Source organism: Protopterus annectens, chromosome 2.part2, assembly GCF_019279795.1.
Source record: "Protopterus annectens isolate FY-2018-M chromosome 2.part2, PAN1.0, whole genome shotgun sequence".
In the NCBI taxonomy this organism is placed as follows: domain Eukaryota; kingdom Metazoa; phylum Chordata; order Ceratodontiformes; family Protopteridae; genus Protopterus; species Protopterus annectens.
Genome location: NC_056730.1, coordinates 99383624 through 99405150, shown reverse-complemented (window position 1 = coordinate 99405150; position 21527 = coordinate 99383624). Strand labels below are relative to the sequence as shown.

General features: G+C 40.4%; 1 protein-coding gene across 5 annotated transcripts in view; it reads left to right on the top strand.

Annotated features, from left to right (window-relative positions):
- The window catches only part of IL6ST (interleukin 6 cytokine family signal transducer), a 2713809-nt gene that overhangs the window by 2631635 nt on the left and 60647 nt on the right, over positions 1-21527 (top strand). For all 5 annotated transcript variants that reach the window (XM_044063784.1, XM_044063780.1, XM_044063781.1 and 2 more), the window contains one exon: positions 5167-5263. In XM_044063784.1, coding sequence (XP_043919719.1) covers positions 5167-5263 — 97 coding nt within the window. The remainder of the gene's footprint in view (positions 1-5166; positions 5264-21527) is intronic.

Below are 21527 nucleotides of genomic sequence, written 5' to 3'. Positions count from 1 at the left end.
TTCTTGTATAGATATGGGCCCTTTAGGGGGTGGGGGTAAAGTTAGCACTGAACCTATCTGCCAGGATGTTGGCAATATCAGTTGGTTCTGTAATTTATGTGCCATTGTGCTGTAACTCAGAGCAGATGTGGGTGTTGCCATTGAGATTCTTGACATAGCTATAGAATGCTTTGTGGTTGTCCTTAGAATCAGTGGCAATCTTGTTTTCATAGCTAGCTTTGGAGGATCTTATAAGGGATCTCAGCTTCTTGCTGAGGCTGACCAGGGAGCTCCTCCACTCATGGGATTTTACTCTCTTTTGCAACAATTTCTTCCTTCTGTTGTAGTGTTTGTTTATGGCAGGGGACCACCAGATTGGCTTCCTTTTTTGGAGGTTAGCGTCTTGGTTCTGTGTGGGATAGCACGATCCATGCACTTGTGTAAGTGCTTATAGAGTGCATTTATGTAGGATTCAGCAGTCGTAACTGTATTGTTCATCTGCATGGGTGTCATGAAGTTCACCACTTCTGTCTTAAGAAGCATGAAGTTGGCTTTGGAGAAATTTTTGCCGTGGTTTCCTTAATGGGGTTGGGGGGGATGTGGATATCTAGGGTGATTAGCTTATGGTCGGATCTGACCAACGAGGAGTTGACTTCAGGTGTGGAACACCGGTCACTCATGTTGGTAATGACTAGGTCTAGGGTATTGCTGCCCCTGGTGGGGGTGTGGATAAGTTGATCCAGGGCATTGGAATTTATGTATTCCAGAAAGCACTGAGCGAAGGAGTTGGTACATGAGTAGTTTTCCCAGTTAATGGTGGGGTAGTTGAAATCGCCCAATATTAGTGTGTTTGCTTGAACCCTAATATTTTCTAGTATATCAAGAAAAGAGGAGTGGGAATCCTGGGGCATGGTGGGGGATCTGTAACAAGCTACAGTTTGGATTGCAGTTTTGCCCAGAGTTAGTTGCACTTGGATAACCTCGGCTGCATTATGCTGAGCAGCTAGCCTGGAGGTGTGGATATCCTTAATGAATATGGACACACCTCTGCCTTTGGTGTTCCGGTCCAGGTTAGATGGCTGAAAAGTGTGGTATGAGTTATAGCCTGGTAATACAGGGGTGCTCTCTGGAGCCTTGAACCAGGTCTCAGTCACTGCACAGACATCGATGTTCTCCATTTTAAGGAGTGCCTCTAGTGAGTGCATTTTGAGATTTAGACTTCTAGCATTAAGTAGCATTACCCTCAGTTTTTGCTTGCCTGTTCCTATTATGGTGGTGAATTTGTCATTTGAACATTGCCTAAAAGCACTATAGGAGCCTTTGCCAGTACCCGGAATCCCAGAGGTGACAGGTGCAGGCCATCTCTGGCAAAGAGCTTCTTAAAGAACCGCAGGGTTCATTTGAACAAATAATTTTTAACAGAAGTATATGTCTTTAATAGTTGAGTTTGTGATGTCACTTAATTGTGGGATGAAGATGTACTTTCTATTGGGTTACAGATATTTTTAAACTGAATGTTTTTTAGTTGAATGTATTGTTTTCTGATGGTCTAATGACGAAAGTGGAAAATAAATTGTTGTTTACTCTAAAATGTGTGCCTCTTGTTCTCATTCTAAGTTCCAGTTCTTGTGACTTGTTGCGATATTCTGGAAGTTTCAGTCTGTTTTTTGTGGATTATTATTATTACCTTGATCCCATGTAGAGAAACAAAATGGGAAAAGGGGTTTTGATAATCACTATAATGCAGCATTCCCACTGTGAATTCTTTTCACCATGCCAACCTTCTGACAGGCCAGACAACTCAGTATAGATGAGGAGTTCAGATCGCTCATTTGCTCATGTCTGCATAGATCAGTGTTCTATCTCATTTACTAAATAAATAAATTCACTTGTGCATTTTTTGATCCTTTGATTTGGCATGATGACCAGAATAAAGTAATAATTTTACATGACTGTATCATGAGCAGATGTTAACATTATGTGCCGGTTTCAATTCCAAGCAACATACTTCAGTTATTAGGTTAGAGATTTTCCTCCCAAATTTGTAGTTCAGTATTTAGTTTGGCTTTTCTGTACTTTGTCTTGCACAGTGAATACAGTGAGTTAGGATTTGGTATAATGGTTAAGGTGTTTACCTGAGAGTCCAAGGTACAGGGTTTGATTCTCACCTTTAAAAAGGAAATTAACTAAGTTTAAAATGGCCCATAAAGTAAGCTAGCTTAGGACTTACCTATGAACACTGTTTGCTTTGTTCATGTTCTCTACACAAATCATACCCACAGACAAATTATTTTTATGATCTTGTAGTATTTTCAACTACAGTCATTTTTATGTATTTTACACACTTCATTGAAATGATATATTTAGCCAGCATTTCTTTTACATGTATGGTTAACAGCAGAACATTTCTTTTTGTCATGCTTACAGGCACAAACTGCCTGTACATAGTTTCTCTGTGCTATATATCCTTTACTTCTTGCATTTGCCTGAAATTTTTGACTCGCTAACACTCATTTCCAGCTTTTCCATTTTGCAAGCTGCTATAAACAAATCTGTCTCTTCACTGAACATGCAAGCAGTTTGTCAATCTCAGTGTACCAATCTCTTTCCATCATTTAATGTCAGACCTCATTTTGTCAGGAATGCACCCCTTGTGTAATATTTTATAATCTTTTATAAAACTTTTATAACACATCTGTCTCAGACCAGTGAATCATGAAACTCAACAAACTGTCTTTGCATTGTTTCCTTAATATATTAACATACTGATCAGCAGACCCTGTGGGTCTGTGTAATCTCAGGAATAACTAATAATGAATACATGTCATATTATTGGCTCACTGTTGTTGTTGTGTCTTTCGGCTTTTCCCGGTTAGGGGTTGCCACAGCGGAACTCCGGTCCACTAATGATTGGCATTTGGCAGTAGATTTTTATGTGCCGAGTTGCCGGCCCTGATGCACAACCTTCAATGAAGGTACGCCCATTCACGCCTGTCTCCACACAGAAGACGCTCTAGCTGAGAATCGAACAGGACAACGTCTTACTGTGAGGCGACAACGCTACCGCAGCACCACCACCGCAGTTATATTCTTGGCTCACTGTAATGCTGAAATTTTTGCCCCCTTCCTACAGGATTCTGGGTCATATTCTGAAAGACTGTGACATGGAGTAACATGTCTGACTGAGTATAATGATCCACACTCGATTCTATAAAATAGGGCTTCACTAATTCTCAGTCAGTATATGTAATGTAGACTGGTGGAACCCCGTACCTGATTCCAAAAAGTGTATTGGCCTTGCCTCACCAAATTAATTCAATGCTGCACTTTGACAAGGTTCACAGCTGTATAAAGCAGAATCAATGTCGAAGCCCACTGAAATGAATGGGTGAGGCAGAACCTCCAGCTATATGTGGAACTAGGTACGAAGCCAGACTGTCTGTAGTACTTAGTTCCTCATAGAGATGGAGTTGTACTGTAAGCATAAGGAGTTGGGTGGAGGTCTGTCAGAAACCACTTGTGAGCCTGGTAGTGGGCAATATGAGGTTTCCCTGAACTCCTCTGGGGATGGCCCATTTTAGTGTCTTTTACAAGAGAACATTGCATTTCCTGGTGGTCTACTGACCCTTCATCCACATCCCTCCCCTTGGACGTGATGAGTGCAAGCTTGACAGCTGTGCAGACTGTCATGCTTGCATTCAGCAGTCTGCCCTATAGGTGGAGCTGTGGTGTTGAATAGTCTCATGGCTATGTAGCCCCACCTGTACATTGATTCAAATATTACAGGCAGTCTCCTTGCCTGCAATACCAGTTCTGTTGAAGAGGTAGAGCTGCTTCACCCAAGAACTTCAGCTGGACTTGGCAGCCCACTCAGTCCTTGGGCAGTTTGGCACTATGCTTAGTCAAGGTGATGTAGTTCACAAACAAAGAAAGTTTTTGAATCTCATTATTTTGTCTGGGTATAATGGGTACCCATTGAATTCAGTACATTGGCATGCCAGGGTAGAGTCTGTTCACACTTGCTACTTTGGTTTTAATTTGGCTCTCTTTCTTAGTATCATAAGTCAAACCTAGTGTTCAACTTAAAGGGCTCTTAAGCAGTGCAGGAATGTTGCACATTATTAGGGGAAAAAACATTTAGTCATTCATTACTTGGATATTATTTGAGGATTTCACTTTTTTCACAGCTATATTGATTCCCTTGTGCTGCAAATGTTTTATAGAAAAGGGTATTTTTACAAGTGAAATTTCCCCTGGAATAATTTGTTTAGTGTTACAAATGATCTTTTAGGAAGGGAATGTAGCTTAGGCAGTGATGAAGATACTTCAGAATAGTGTATGTGCCGTAGTGTAAGTTGTGCTAGAGGATGGAAGCCCCTAGTATATATTCTGTACAACTAAAAATAGTATTACATATAGTACATATTCTATGTATAAGTATGAAAGAGGAAGTTGTAGCACCCTGTAAATACAACACAGATGTCTGATCAGCACATGAAGATAGTTTTTCTTTCCCCAAAAAAATACCATGAGTGAAAATGTAAGGGTTTCACATGCATTGAGAGTAGGGTGATGTAGAGCTGTGAGAATGTTTGAATGTGTTAATTACTATTACTCCTGTTATTTTACTGAACTGCGGTGGTGGTGCTGCGGTAGCGTTGTCGCCTCACATTAAGACGTTATCCTGTTCGATTCTCAGCTAGAGCGTCTTCTGTGTGGAGACGCCCTAGCTGAGAATCGAACAGCTAGAGCGTCTTCTGTTTGGAGACATGAGTGAATGGCTGTACCTTCGTTGAAGGTTGTGCGTCTGGGCCGGCAACTCGGCACGTAAAAATCTACTGCCAATCATTAGCGGACCGCAGTTCCGCTGTGGCGACCCCTAACCGGGAAAAGCCGAAAGACACAACAGCTTTACTATTAGAGTGAAAGGATTGCAGAATTATCTACATGAGAGTGGGATAAACATGGAATAAACATTATAGAACTGGAGACACGTGCAGATACTCAGGAAAGCATAAGGGAAGAGTAGAAACAATTTGGACAGTTGCATTTTGTAAATGTAACAAAATGGGCAGGTTCAGTGGTTTAGGCAGTCTTTTGTCCTTGATTGCCAAACCTTTAGTTTTCTGTAGGCAAGTTAAGCAGATCATTTCTCTTGCTGCTAATGTATTTCTTTATATTTTTTAGCAAAGGGGGAGATTGAAGCCATAGTGATACCTGTGTGTTTAGCCTTCCTGTTGTCGTCCGTTCTGGGAATGCTTTTCTGCCTGAACAGATGCAAAGTGTAAGTATTACTCATCTTGCTTCTGTTGTAATTAACTGTTCAGATGTATACCAAAGTGTTGTGTTATAGTGCTTGTCTGTTTGACAGGGAGAACATTTTATTGGACCTGTTCTATTATTTCTATTTCAGTTTTTTTGCTTCTTTCATTATACCAGTAAGGTGGACTCTAGAGATATGGTTCCTTAATTATTTAGGTTATATCATTTGACATTTTAATACTGAAAATACCTCTTTTACAAAAAAAAAAAAATGTTACTGCATTTCTCACTTTCACGGCTGTTTAATAGCATTGCAGAGCTCTCTCTATACTTTAAGTGGTGCCTATTTCACTACTTGATTTTAAAGCTACTTGATGTTTGCACTTTAGTTCTGTTTACTGTTTGCATGGCAGTGTGAGGCATGTTTCAGCTTTTAAATTTGCTAATTTTCGATGCATTCATATGTTGATTACCATCTGTATGCTTATCTTAGTTATAGTTATGAGGTTAATACAAAAGAGTCTCACTTTCATAATCTTGTTATAGCTAGGTTTTTACATATTAACCTTGCCATAACACTGTTATTTTGATTTTGGGGCACAGTCAGCATGCTGCATGTGTGGCATGGATATTGGTGATGTACTTGATCTCTTTGGTGCTTTGCTACTCTTCCTATACATCCTGTGGTCTCAAGAAGGAAGTGAGAAGGCTAGAGCAAAGATGTGGATGGGTACACCTGTTGCAAGACAAACTTACACTGGATGAACACGTGCTTAATAATAATGAGGACTGAGTGCTATAACTAAGACTGTACTTGCCACAAAATTGACCACATTGTTTATCGTTAATGACAACCTTGCAGCTTTTATGTACATATTGTTGAACTCATGCTTCAGTAATTTAAATTTAACTTTGCTGTACTATAGTTATCCCTTTTATTCTCAAGTGTTTGAGTATTTAACTAGAACAAACAGTGTTTCCATCCTAATTACAATCTTACAGTTTTTTATATATAACTGTTATGTTTTAGTAAAGTTTTAATCAGTAAACATGAATGATATGCTATTTTAGTTATTTGTTTTATTACAAGTGTTTGACTAGAGACTGTAAGCAAAGACATGCAAAGTTACAAATGAGATGGAAGGCTTAATGTCTTAAATAAATTATTTATATATTTGGGAGTTAACGTTACACTATACACAGATGTGTGATCGATAGATGTTTAATGTGAAATCTTCCAGTTTTGTAGATATGTTTAGATTGCTGTATACTATAGCAATTTCATTTGATTCATTGTTAATTAATTTTACACTGAGTATTATTTTAGCAGCTATTTAATATTAGTTTGCTGAGAGTGCTCAACCTCTGCAAGCATGGACTGCTCGGTAGGGCTCCCTATCTGAAGTTTCAGAACAGTTAACAAGTCTTGACATTTGAAAAAATTAAAGTGCAACTCGTGTGTAAAAAAGTAATTTCTGAAACTTGTTACACTTGTAAAAGGGTTTTGTACCCCACCCCTGCTACATATATGTACTAATTCCAAAAGTACTGTAGCTTAGGATAGGGGAATACTCTGAGATGATGCATTCTCTGAATTAGTATGTGTTCTTGCTATTTGCACCTAAGCACTTACTGTTTGAAGATTGCAGTTACTATCCTCAGACTTTCAGCAGTCTCCCACTCTGTAATAGTTTGCCTATCATACTTACAGTCCCATGTATTAGATATAGCTGTGGACAAAGCTGGTTCCTTAGACCACTCATCTTTTTCTTTGGGTCCTCCTGGTGTAGTCCCTATAGCCAACATGGACCAGGGGTTAGACACGTCCTCTGTGGCTGTTGGTGTTCCCTTGTCAGACAAAGGAGAACCACTGTTGTCATTCCTGAGAAGGTGCAGGGAATGCCTCTCTGCTTATCCAGAAAGCTGTGGCCCATCCTTACGGAGGTTATTGTTGGCTTTTCTAGGTCTTTTTCTTCAAGAGTTCCTGTCAGAAAGAAATAAAAGACTAAATACATGTCTTTTCCTGTTCCACTGACACTGGACAGGAGTAATTTATTAGGTTTAGCTCAAGGTTTAATGCAGGTTCTTGACTCTTCTTATATGGGTGGTTCTGTTAAAAGAAAAAAGGGATTTTTCATTTCCTGAAGAGCTTTCCTTTTTTGGAGCTTTTCTCTCTGAGATTCCACTGAAAATGGGCGTCTTCACATTTGGACTTTCCTGATAATCAAATGTCAGTAAGTAAATAAATAAGAGACTCTAGAGTCTGAACCTCAGTGTAAAGAGACAGATCTTGTAGTATCTCCACAGATTTCTGACTTAGATTCTGATAAGTATGACTTTGGATAGTACATGTGAAGGATTCTTGTTCCAGAATGAACAAGTTATTTCAGTGGGAAAATAGTGACGTTTCTCAGTCACTCAGAAAATATTATTATTTATTACAAATGGGATTTCCTGAACATACTCTTATTCTTCCTGTTCTTTCTGTTTTGGAGGATGTTTTTGTTACAGCCTGCAATTTTCCTGACATCAGTCTGCTCAGAAAGCAGATAGATTATATAAGGTTCTCAGTCTTTAAAGTTTGTATACACTAATCCCAGACCTCTCCCAGCAGATATAGCTTTAGTAAACCCAGCTGCTGCTCAGGATTTTGTGAATACCAGTCTCTCTCTCTCTCCTTCTGACAAAGATTAGATTGCTCTTGGTAAGTATGGGGAACTCTTGTTTTTAGAATTCACAGCTGTCAGGCTCATATGTTGAAGTTTATCCTGGCAGTAGTGAGAATAAGAGGAATGATTGGCATCTGTTGCCTCTTGGGAGGAAACATCTGCTTTGTGAAATTTGGTTTCTTCTGTTTCCTCAAGTCACTACCCATTGTTTAAAATGTGTTTATGACCCTACCAATGCCACTTCTGGGGCCAGGACTGGCCTTTGGTTATCTGGTACTTTGGTGCCTCCATCCTGGTCCACCTACACCATCCAGATTAATTTTTTTTTTCATTTTCCTGACAGTTTGTCTTACTCTTCAGTTTTTCCTATAATCATTCAATACATTTTAACAAGGCAAAACTGCTCTAGTTAACTATGTGTGAAACAAGTGCATTCAACTAGGGTTCTAGATGCTCTGAGGTGCATTTTACATTTTTAGACAACATTTTCATCCATTGATGGACTGAACAAAAATCATGATTATGGGAAGAAGTACAGTCTTGCTGTTCAACCATGGTTTCCCAGAATCATTTTAACACACTCTGACCAAAACTACACTGTAATAATTAAATTAAGCTGGAGGTCTAGTGGCCTGTAGGCACCCAGAAGGCATGGAGTTATAAATGCTCAGAGATATGTTTTAGTGCTTTCTTTCCAACCATTTGATTCAATGAAGGTGTAAACAGAAATCATCCATAAGGAAATAAATTCAGTCTTACTTTTTATGTAATGAGGAAATGAGTTGTATCCAAAGGTTAATCGTCAGAGTTAACCAAATAGCAGTGCACAATAAACACAGAAGGTAAATGCATGTGGTGATACATAAATCATATCTCAAAACAGTGTTTGCCTTCCTATACTACCTTAAAAAGGTAATCACTTTTATGTATCCCCATCTGATGATCTATATATATATATATATATATATATATATATACACACATATACAGAGGCACACACATACATGCCAGCATGCTTCCTCACCCCTTCCCGCAAAAGAAAGTCACCTTCTGTGTACCCCTTTAATGCACTAATGTCAGACTTGTATAAAACTGAACAACAAATAAAACATATTTGCTCTCAGCCATACATAAATGGAATGTTTCTTTACTCTCCCACAAACGGCAGCATCTGTTTGATTGTGAGGAAAAATATAAAAAAAATAATTACAGTAATGTTTCCCACTTGTTACTTTTAGACAGTACACTGCTTCTGTAAAAGCTTTATTGACCGTCATTGCACCCCTCTGAAGTTTGTGAGGAAAGTTAAAAGAAAAAAAAAAGCACACTGTCCCCAGACCAGCACAACCTCTGTGGTTTGGGAGGAAAATTAAAGAAATAAAGAGATAAAAGAATATCACATGAATTCCAGCAAAGATGACATGAAACAAAACAAATATGAACCAGGAAACAGAGGCAAAATTAAATGGCAAATTATATAAATGAATAAGCACTTTCACTTAGAAAGAATCTAATAAAGTTGAAGAAATAATGACATCATCTCCAGCTCCCCACAGAAGCTACAGTGACCTGTGTACACCTCTAAGCAAGACTGATTTTAGACAAGGTGGGACTTAGGGCAGATGCCACTACTAAGGCTGTGTCAAAATCAACTTATACAACCTTGGTGCAAGGGGACCATAGTCCCCCAGAAGCTGTGAAGGTCTGGATGTCCTACAATGCATTGTATGTCTTATTGTTTTGACAGGCAACTTAAACTGAGAAAATTACAAAATGGTCATTTAGTTTCACCCAGAAAGCATCCACCCCAACAGGCAGCTATAGCCACTTCTGTGTACAATTCAGACATCTGATTGTAATGGAAGAGGTTGACTGTGTAATGTAGTTCACACAAAAGTTGTTCTACGTTAAATGTTTTTCAGGTTGCTTCACGTTTCACAGTCCTGCAAAGCCTGAATAATGAGCAAGCAACAACAGGCAGCTAGTCATTTTTTCTACAGACAGCTCTAACAGTTATAGCTACTTTGTCTGTTTATATGTAAGATGTCCAGTTCAGCAGTCCATCTTACTTCACAAAAATACACACTAGCCCTGAAAACCAGATAGCAACTGTTTAAACTGAAGAGCATGAGATCGATTTCTTTCGACAGACAGCTCCAAACCCAACTTAGCAGTTATGCTACTACTATGTGCACTTCATATGTTTCTGATAAATGACTACCATGTATTATATTTCAGCTCTGCCAACTTTCATGTAAAGAGTAGTCACACATTAAAGTTTTTCAGGTTGCATCACAGAAATCATGTTATCTTTGCAAATGCACAAGTCCTTCAAAACGAGATCTTGATTTTATAAAATGAGAAAACAAGAGGGTAAGTTACTTTCTTAGACAGCCTCTCATCTGCATTTATAGCTACAAATTATAGCTATGTGTTCCGTTTGACAAAATTTAAACACCCAGCAATCGGTATGCAATAGAAAACCCCACCTCTGCCCTCTAGTCAGTGCTGCTGTCACCCTGCTTTTCCCATTACAGAACCATAATGCTTTAAACAGATAGTATGTTAGTAAAGGTAAATGTTGCATATATGGTGGAGGTGCTGGGGAAGCAGTCCCCTTGCTGCATATGGGTATTCCTTTCTCACTGTCAGTCATTCAACGCCATTCCCAAACCTGTGAGAAAATGATGTGGGATGTTTAAAGAAATTTATGCCTTGTATATACGATTTGTTCCATGGAAACAGTAGACACACATTAAAGTATCACAATCTGCTTCACATAAATGACATTTATCCTGTAAATGTACAACAGTCCAGCAAAGCCAGATAGTGATTCTTTAAACTAAGTATACAAGAGGGTCAGTTGCTTTTTGCAGACAGCTCCCACTTCCATCCAGCAGATATAATTTAACATGACATCTATGGTCTGTATCCATCGGGAAGTCATCCAGCCCTGGTAACTTTCATATTGATAACACACCCCCTAAGAGTTGTCCCAGTAGTCAGGGACATGGGGACACACACAGACAGTAGTCTAGCCTTTGACCATCATGTGTCCACAGTAGTGAAGAATTCATTCTATGCTGTGCAAGTTATAAACAAAGGTATGGCATCTCATTTCAAGGAAATCATTATTCCACTGTATTCATCATGCATCAGACCTGTCATTGAGTACAGTGCCCCCTTTGGTATGTACCTAACCAGACATATCCAACAACTGGAATGTTCACAGAGGTTCTTCACTGAAAGAATACAGGGCATAAATCACATGTTCTTTGCAGACCGCCTCAAGGCCCTGTCCCTGCATTATGTCTCCTACAGGCTGTTGAGGGGAGATCTATGCCTGGAATACAAGGTATTATCAGACCGCACACTGATGGACCTCCTGCATACCTGCAAAATAAATAGCACTTGAATTACCCACTCTAAGGACTTAAACATTGGATGTGATATAAATAGGAACCGCTGGAGAGGCAGGTATTTTATCCCAGAGATTACTCCTTCTCTGTAGCAGGCTCCCCATCCATGTGAAGCAGAGTTCCTCCCTAATCCAATTCAAGTGTAACTTGGACAATTGGATAGGGAACAGGAAATTCATCCCTGGTTTGGCACCTGTGTCTGTAATGGAAAACGGACAGCTTGAAATGGTTCATCTCCCAGGCTCCTGTTTGTAAATGTTTCATCTCCCAAGCCCCAGCTTACACATATCAAGAGTACCGTAACTTGTCAGAGATTTGGGATGCATGGTTAGGTTTAAAAAGGCTGTTGTGATTGTTAGCCTAGTAAACACCTATGAAACAGTAGCTACACATTGCAGTATCCCAGGTTCCCCTTACACAAATTACAGTAATCCTGCAAATTCAGAATGATGAGTAAAAAGCAGCTGTTAGTCACATTTTCCCAGTGACAGGACACCATTTTATGTAGAACAGATTTTCCATTGACAAACATTTTCTGGATAGAAGCACATAACTGCAATGTCTAGTTAGCATTTTTGACTGACTGTAATCTTCATTGATTTACCAGGATAAAAAAAATATAGGAAGAACATGTCTGTTAATCAGTTAGCACAAGAAACCTGGACAATATCAAAAATAATTAGGGTGTCAAAATTAGTGCCAGATTTGCTCTTATAAACTTAGAAAATTGCTAGAAAAGGTTGTATATTAACATGCATTTTCTGAAGGACATGGAGTCTGAAATTGAAATGCCTGTTATTGCATGTGGTAAAATAAGCATGTTCTGCAAAATCAGGGACAGATGGGGACTAATCAGTCCCAGCCATCCAAAAGATCTGGTTGTCTACCAGTAACAGTAAAAAAAAGTGTGTGTGTGTGTGTGTGTGTGTGTGTGTGTGTGTGTGTGTGTGTATATATATATATATATATATATATATATATATATATATATATATATATATATATATGTGTGTGTGTGTAAGGGTCTAGTTCGACCCATCGAAATTTCACTTTGTCGAAACTGAAATAAGTGATACCAGTTCAATGAAAGTGCATTTAAATGAAAATGCACTTTCGCGAAACTCTGTTCACCATGTAGTTTTGCTAGGTCGCTGTACAGTGAGGATAAGTGAATATTCCCTTCTCCCCACTGTAGTGTGATCTTGGAGTGAGTATATATAAGTAGCGGGGGTGTAGGAGGCTTGTCCCCCTGCATAAATGAGTTTGTTTAATTTTTGTGTGTGTTTTTTTTTTCGGTGTATTCGTTTTCACAAAAGTGCATTTTCATTTAAACGCACTTTCGCTGAACTGGGATTTCTTATTTCAGTTTCGACAAACTGAAATTTCAAAGTAGACCCATGTGCCAGGCTGTTACTTTTGAATTCTTTGCTTTCTTCCTCTGACCCACCTATGACCTACCCAGTTCATTGTCTTCGGAGGTCATGGGCAGTAAGAGGAGGTAGGCAACAAATAGAAAGGCAAAAACTATAGAACTTCCACCTTAGTTGTTCTAGCAGCAGAGCTTTTCTGGTACTTTATTTATTGTAGTAAAGAAACCACTTCTTTACTGCATAAATATAAATAAATACCAGAAAAACGCCTCTGGTAGAGCTGCACCCTAGGCGGATGCCTAATTCGTCTATGCCTAAGGCCAGGTATGTCTGGGGCTGCTGCCACTGGAGCTGTTATGAGATTTGCCTGACTGCATTCACAAACTCTCCCAGGGGATGTCAAAAATGAAAGTTTGAATTCTCCCTTGGATAGATAGCTAGTTTTTTGACCTTATGCTGCAGAGGTCATTAAAAAGTGTGATATGACAGGGAAGCTGAATAAGGGGATCTGTCAAAATTTTCAGCCCTCCTTCTCCAAGTTTATCAACGAATTCTGTGCTCCCTCATCTAATTTCAGTAAAAAGCAAAATAAACAATTCCAGAAATCTGATGATTCTTTATTTCATACTCGTGCATCACGTTGCTGATTAATATTCTCCCTGTTTACTAGCTTTAACAACTTCTTAATCTGTTTTGTATTCATGTCTGAGAATTAATAGTTCAACCAAAATGCGAGTGACTGAATGCTGGAGAATGAAGCACTCCAGGTGTGCAGTGTCTCTAACTGATCAGGCCATGTCCTCTGAATAGCCTTTAGAAAGATGAAATAGGCTGAGAAACTGACTTAGGTAAATATCTTCACCTTCTTCTCAGTTATAAATTTTCAGAATGCTTAAGGTTACAAGAATGTGCAATGAGATCTGGTATATGTTTAATTTACACAGCTCATATCTGCACTATCACTGTTCCAGCAGTTTACATGCTTGCATGTTCTACAGATGCCAAGTCTAGAAGCTCATCAGAATGATGAGTATTGAGTCACAGAAACAAACTAGCACAAAATCTTCATTGTTTTAGATCAGGTAGTCAGCTTTGGGTAAAAATTTGCAAGAGTTAAATTAAAAAGACATTCTGTGCCTTAGGAGTAGGAGTTTTATAACCCACATTCAGTGACATTCTCGCTCTAGTTGATTTTGTCACAACAGAGAGTACATTGCTTACTTTCTCAAAGCATTTACACTATGGAAAGCTTTTGTCTCCAGGCAGGATGGTGTCTTCTGTCGTTTCTTGCAAGATTGTTGCATTCCTAAGTAGTGTAAATATAATTTGAAAGTAATGTTTTATGCCCTTTTACTGATGTGTCCTTGGCAGTTGTTTTAATTGCTGATGTTTCATTAGGGTACAGGATCAAATAGAGATCTACCATTTGCTGCATACTTCTTAAATGCTACTTTTGCCAGGTTTTTGTGATATTAAAGATGATGCAAGGATGCAATCCCCAACAGAACCAAGATGCTATCCTCCAAAAAAAGGAAGCCAATCTGGTGGCCCCCTGCCATAAACAAACTCTACAACAGAAGAAAGAAATTGTTGCAAAAAAAGAGTAAAATCCCATGATTGGAGAAACTCCCTGGTCAGCCTCTGTAAGAAGCTGAGATCCCTCATAAAATCCTCCAAAGCTAGTTATGAAAACAAAATCGCCACTGACTCTAAAGACAACCACAAAGCATTCTATAGCTATGTCAAGAATCTCAATGGCAACACTCAGATCTGCTCTGAGTTACAGCATAATGGCACTAAGTGTACAGAACCAACTGATATTGCCAACATTCTGGCAGATAGGTTCAGTGCTAACTTTACCCCCCTGTCATCCCCTAAAGGGCCCATCTCTATACCAGAAGAATGCATAGTTCATGTAATCACGGCTGCACAGGTAAAAAACACACTATCCAAAGCCAAGAACACAGCATCCGTGGGACCTGACGACATCCCAGGCTGTGTTCTGCATGAACTACAGAATTAACTGGCACCCCACCTAAGTACCATGTTCAATCATAGCCTCACCTCAGGCTATGTGCCCACTGAATGGCACACAGTGACAGTTATCCCACTCCACAAAGGGGGAGCCACCACAGACCCCGGAAATTACCACCCCATTAGCCTAACGAGCCTGGTCTGCAAGGCTATGGAACGTATCATCATGGAACTTAGGTAATCTCCAAACTCAGGACCCCACCCAGTTCGGGTTTGTAAAAGGCAGATCATGTCTCCTAAACCTGATAGACTTCTTTGAAGCAGTCACCAAAGCCGTAGATGAGAGTAAGGTGGTTCACACAGCCTATCTAGATCTCGCCAAGGCTTTCGACACCACCCCCCACTCTGGAATTATAGATAAACTCACTAAACTAGGTATAAATCCCTATGTCACAAGATGGGTTGCCAACTGGCTCACTGACAGAACCCACACTGTGAAAGTAGCAGACTCCAAATCCAGCTTCAGACCAGTGACAAGTGGAGTACCACAGGCTTCAGTCCTGGGTCCTCTCCTGTTTGGTATCTACTTCTCTGAAGTACAGGCCAACACTGAAGGTCTTTGGCTAACGAAGTTCACAGATGACTGCAAACTAGGAGCCATAGCCAAAACTCCAAAAGATGTGGACATCCTACAAAAGGGCCTCGCTGAGACAAATGCCTGGTGTCAAAGCCATGGCCTCAAGCTCAATGCCAAAAAGTGCATTGTCATCCCTTTTGGTAAAAACTCAGTACCCATGAACTACCACATAGGCGGTAGTCTACTTAACACTGAAAGTGTGATGAGACCTTGGGACACAGGTGGACAGTAGTCTCTCCTTTGATAATCACATCGCCACAGTAGTCAGGAAATCCTTCTGTGTGGCACACCTCATCACAAAAGGTTTCTCATCCAGGAAAAAAGAGGTCATTGTTCCCCTCTACTCGTCACTCATTAGACCCATTATAGAGTACAATGCCCCTTTTGGTATGTACCTCACAAGACATCTACAACAACTGGAAAGGCCACAGAAATACCTCACAAAGAGGATTACCAGCCTCAGACAGATGCCCTATGCAGACCGTCTCAAAAAACTGCAGCTTTACTCCGTTGTATATCGCCTACTCAGAGGCGATCTCTGCCTAACACACAAAGCTATGTCAAACCCAGAGCTTTTAGACATGCTCCACTTAAAGAAATCCCAATCCCTACGAGCTACACGGTCTAGGGACCTAAACCTTGTCACCACAATAGACAAAACATGCTGGAGGGATAGATTCCTGTCCCAGAGACTTCCCATACTCTGGAACAAACTACCTATCTATATCAAACAAAGCTCCTCATTAGCGCTCTTCAAGAAAAATCTTGATGATTGGATGGGAGATAGGAAATTCACCCCGGGTATCACTTCTGTGGCTCTGCTCGAAAGTGGCACAGGAAAATAATTTTCTTGGGTGGCGAAAGCCAGGGTACCTTTGGCTAGGCTTATGTAGGCCCTAGGGCCAAAAGTCTAGTACCTACCTATGAACCTATGAGACCACAATAAATCACTTCAAAACTTTCCCCACCTTTAATGTGACCTATAATAAATCTGTTACGGGAAAATATATAAAAAATAAAAAACGTACAATAAGCTGGTTGCATAAGTGTGCATACCCTTAAACTAATACTTTGTTTTTCAATTGAATTATACAGGTTATAGGTCACATTAAAGGTGGGAAAAGTTTTGAAATTATTTATTGTGGTCTCATTTTTTTATATTACAAAAGCCTGGCATTTTAACAGGGGTGTGTGCACCTTTTATATCCACTGTGTGTGTGTGTGTGTGTGTGTGTGTGTGTGTGTGTGTATTTATATATATATATATATATATATATATATATATATATATATATATATATATATATATATGTGTGTGTGTGTGTGTGTGTATATATGTAAGGGAAGTTGTCCCACTCCTTGCAGAAATACTTCAGTAGATCTGTCTCCAGCAGTTTTGATAGGTGTGTGTGTGTTTGACAAGATTGACTTGTTTAGGAATGGATATATAGTTCAAGGACTCTGTGTATGCAAGACAAGAGCATACATACATTTCTTTTTCCTTGTATTTCACATTACTTTTCAAGATTATTCATTGTTAATATTGGTTATCTCTGTGAGCGCCAAATGATTGGTGGAGTTTTAGTTTTAGGAGCAACTGTGTGCGCACACTCTTGTATGTGTGGAAGCAAAGATAAGTGTATTTGTGTGTATGCAAGCATCTTTTCTGTGTTTACATACTTTCTAGGAAGGGAGTAATGAACTCCAAAGTATCTGTCCTTCCCACATCACAAACTATATCTGCATATAGTCCTCTGCTCACTTCTAAAAAGTATTTTGTACTTTACAGGTCAATCTGTAACCCATTCCACAAAGGCATTACAAGTTTCATATCCCAATTCATTTTGTAAGTAACTGTTATAGTACCCTATAACCAACTTATATCCTGACCCCTCCCCATAAATTCGACTTCACATTCCATATAGATGAACATAGATTGTGAAGCAGACATTTAGCCTCCATAGCATAAAGAGCCAGCATTAGATGTTCTACACATCGATCACTGCTGCAGTAGCCTTAGCTATATGGTTTCTATCCTGACAAGGAAATAACAGCCAGCCAACTTCTAAAGCTTAAGGGAACCTTCCACATGCCCAAACTGTCAAGCATCTCAAGCTGAGCTGACTAAAAGACTAGTTTGGACACTAAGCCCTTTAGAGCTTTACTGCTGATTAAGAGTATGCTTCTCTGAGGCTTTTGAGGATCGATGGTCAGCTTGTGCTCTCCTTAGCTGGGCAGATTTTATCACTTTCCTCTTCATTATTTATTTGAAAGCTAGGAGTGTAGTGTTTTAATGGAATATCTTGGACTGTAACATACTTTTAAAGGGAGCACTCATTTCTCTCAGTTAAAAGTAGTGTAATCTAACTGATAAAAGTATTTTCTGTGGAGAAATTGTTTATTTTAATGTTGTGGGGTTGCCATAGTGTTTTAAAGTGCTTTTTAGTTTGTTTTTTCTGTCAAAAAAGTTAGTTTTGTAGACTGGTAGTTTTAATGGCATTGTTGCCTGTTTTCCCCAGGATAGAGGTACGGTTTTTAGTCTGACCATGGAACAGATTGTCAGTCTCATAGTCAGTCCTTCTTCTAGCCACAAAAAGAAAAAGTTAAGCAAACAGCTTTTGCCACCACAGCAGGCTAGCAGTTTGCCTCAGCCCCAGGTGGGGAACTCCACTTTGGCCATTTGTCGTACCTCAGACCACTCATCTTTTACCCTGGATTCCTCTGGTATAACATCTACAGTCACTGTGAACCTGGGGTTAGTCACGTCCTCTGTGGCTTTTAGCATCCCCTCAGTGTGCAAGGGAGAACTATTTTTGTCGGTCCTGGGAGAAGTAACAGGGAAAGTTTCCCTCTTGTGTCAGAATGCTGTGCCATCCCTGGGGAAGCGGTGTCTGCCATTAGTAATTTGGTCAGTCTCATTTTTCCTGTCAAAAAGAAACAGAAAACCAAGCATGTATCTACTCTTGCTCAAATTTCTTTGGATAAGGCTAGTTTACTGGGACTGGCTCAGGGTTTGATTCGGGTTGCATTGATCCTTCTTGTACAGTAACTTCCAGTAAAAGAAAGAGGGATGCCTCCTTTCTTGAACAGATTAAAAATTCTGAATCTGAGCAGGAAGATGCAGGGACAGATTCAGGGTTTTGTTCTCAGATTTGTGATTCAGACTCCGAGGAGATCTCACTTTCTGATTTTCCCTTGCAGATTTCTGTTTCTGTGACATCTATGGACTGTATCTATGTATATCTATTCAGAAAATACTATGAGTTGCTACAGAAGGATTTTTCAGAGCCTACACCCATTCCTCCTGTCCTATCTGCTTCAGAGGGTGTGTTTCTTACTGCCTGCAGTTTTCCTGATAGCCAGCCAGCTGTCCCTAAAAAGGTTGATAGGATGCATGAAGTTCCTCAGTCTTTTAAATTTTTGTACACTGTTCCCAAGCCTGACCCAGCAACTATAGCCATAGTTGATTCCTCTGCTGCTAAGCTCTTAGTTAATTTCAATCTTGCTTTCTCCAGTAAGGATGGTAAGATTATTGATAGGTAAGGGAAGAAAGTGTATACTTCAACAATTTGGGATTTCAGAATTATAAATTGTCAAGTATGAGGAATGTTTTATGTACAGATGTTCATCATGTATCACTGTTGCAGTCCAAACTTCTGTGATTTTCTGCTGTGGAAGCCCTTGGCTGGCCCAGCTACCAGAGAATAGTTTCTCTCCTTTTGGAGTCAGTGAGAACCCTATCTGACATCACTATGCTTGGGTATAAGAGTAGTTGGCTAGTGCCATGATCTCAGTTCTTTACTGCCCTCAGAGCCCAAAGCAGAGTGCCAGTCAGTTCATTGGGTGGTCCACACCAAAAAAATAAGATTTCGGAAAGCTAAGTACCCCGTTGGGGAACCTTTTATGTATTGTTTGACTAATGCCAGAGAAAATTAATGATTATCTCCACTGTGGCAAACAGATACCACACCAGGACTTCCACTCTTTTTGTGTGACTTGCTTGGGGCTGGAACACGATGTCCCCAACTGTCGTTTTCGTGCTTACTTTAACAGCAGTACTGTTAGGTATAGGACTGAGATTTTAACAAGGTATCTTAGTGAGTCGTCAGGCCGTTCCCATCCTATGGCATCCATCGGTCAATCTGAGGTAGACATTCCTAAACAAAAAAGAGACAAGAAAAATTATCCAGGCTTAGGACCTTGGACGACACTCGCTTGCCTTCGGCTATCCCTTCTAGGCTTGTTATCACTGAAGAAGGTCAGGTGCTTTTGTAACCCCCTTCCCTGACCAAAGTGGTGGTGCAGGCCTCTAATCAGACCTCTTTGGAGTCCAATATGCCTTCTGGTCCTTCAGTGTCTTTTCAAGCTGTAGGACTCAGTTTGCTGGTTGGGTCCTGAGCCACTATGCAGGCTCCGGCTTCCGACAACTTTGCCAAGGCCAACGATAGATCCTTGCGTCACGAAGACATTGCAACAGCCTTTCGCCAGTGGGAGTTGGTTGTCTGTTCTGGGATGAAGGTCGATCACAGACCAAAACCTAGGTCTGTTGGCTCCCAGTCCCAGGCATACCAACATGATCTTATGAGGTTAGTTGAAAATCTAATCTCTCTGGTTAGATCCAGGCAGCATCCGCCTAAGTTTTCTTCAAGTAAAAGAAAAAAAACTCCCTCCAGAAGATCTCTCTGATTCCTTTGATTCAGATGAGAACCTTGACCAGGAGGATTCTGCCTTTGAAGAGGATGCTTCCATGGTCTCCTTTGAGGATTCAGACTCAGAAGAGAATCTTGCATCTGCCTACTCTCCTGAGGATATTTCATTTGGGGAAACTCTTCACACCTTCAGGGAGCACTTCAAGTGGGAAGCACAAAACTATCCACAATCTAAGAAAAGAATTAGGGAATTTCTTATTCTCTGTGAACACAAACTCCTCTACATTTCTCCTGTCCTAGAGGTTGCAGATGATGTTTTGTAGGACTCCTCGTTAAAGCCATACTCCCTGCCTCCTGCCCCTAGAAAGCCAGACAGGTTTTATAGGGTTCTGGACTCACACAAACATCTGTAGCAAACTCTGAGGTTATGACCCCAGGCCGTAATGGAGCCAAAGCTAGCTTGTTCAAAACCCCCTTGCCTACTAACAAGGAAAGTAGGGCCTTAGATAGATTTGGCAAAAAAGTTTACACATCTGCTACCCTTACTGTGCAGGCTTTGAACTGTCAGTTTCACATGGTTAAACACCTGGAAACTATTCTGAACCAAATGAAGCAGAAATTGATAGGCATGGACAATAAGAGTCTCTCTAAGGAGTTATTGGACCTTTGTAATTCCTGCTGTCAGGTAGCCAAATACTCCCTTCACTGGAGTTATGATGCTGTGGAAGCTTCCAGTAGGTCTGCAGCTACAGGTTCTGTCATAAGAAGACATGCCTAGCTGAAAGAACAGTCTCTCCCAGACCATGTCAAGTTCAGCCTCCTGGACACCCCTTTGGATAAAGAATTTCTCTTTGGTCCCAAGGCTGAAGCTGTACTCATAAAAATGGAAGACAAGGCCAAGTCCATTCAGGCTGAAGTCCATTCTCCTCACTTCAGCAGAAACTACCCCACAAAACATTAGCCCTTTCCTTCCCAACCCGAGGCTAAGCAAACAAAGTCCCATAGGGACATAGGGGAGGAAGCCAAAGATAGCACCAGTGGCCCAAGCAGTGGCATTCAGAACCCATTAGGCCAGGGGGCTCACCCCCACAGGCCTTTAGCAGGGAGCAACAATGACTCAGCCATGGTACTCTGTAGCCCCTCCTCTCCCTGTCCCCCCTATCCACATCCCCCTCCCAGGCTGGGGGGAGGCTATCACTATTCCACAGAATCTGGGTTTACATCACTACAGACCAGTGAGTTGTAAACATTATTTCAAAAGGTTACAAGTTCAAATTCAAGCAACCTTTGGATGTTCTTCGTGTTTCACTGTTGCAGTCATCACATTCGGGTTATTTGCCTGCAGGTAGCCCTCAGCCGGGCTGAATACCAGAGTATTGGATTCCTGCATCGGATGCTGTCTCTTCTTCCATGACGTCAGGTCGTCAGGGGTATAAAACATGCAGCCAATGCCATTACATCTGTCTTTCTTGCCGTGAGGTGCCCGAAGCAGAAGCAGTTCGCAAGTGCTGGTCGGCCGACTCCTGAAATTTTCATTTTCGAGTTTCAGAACTGAAGTCTTCAAAAAA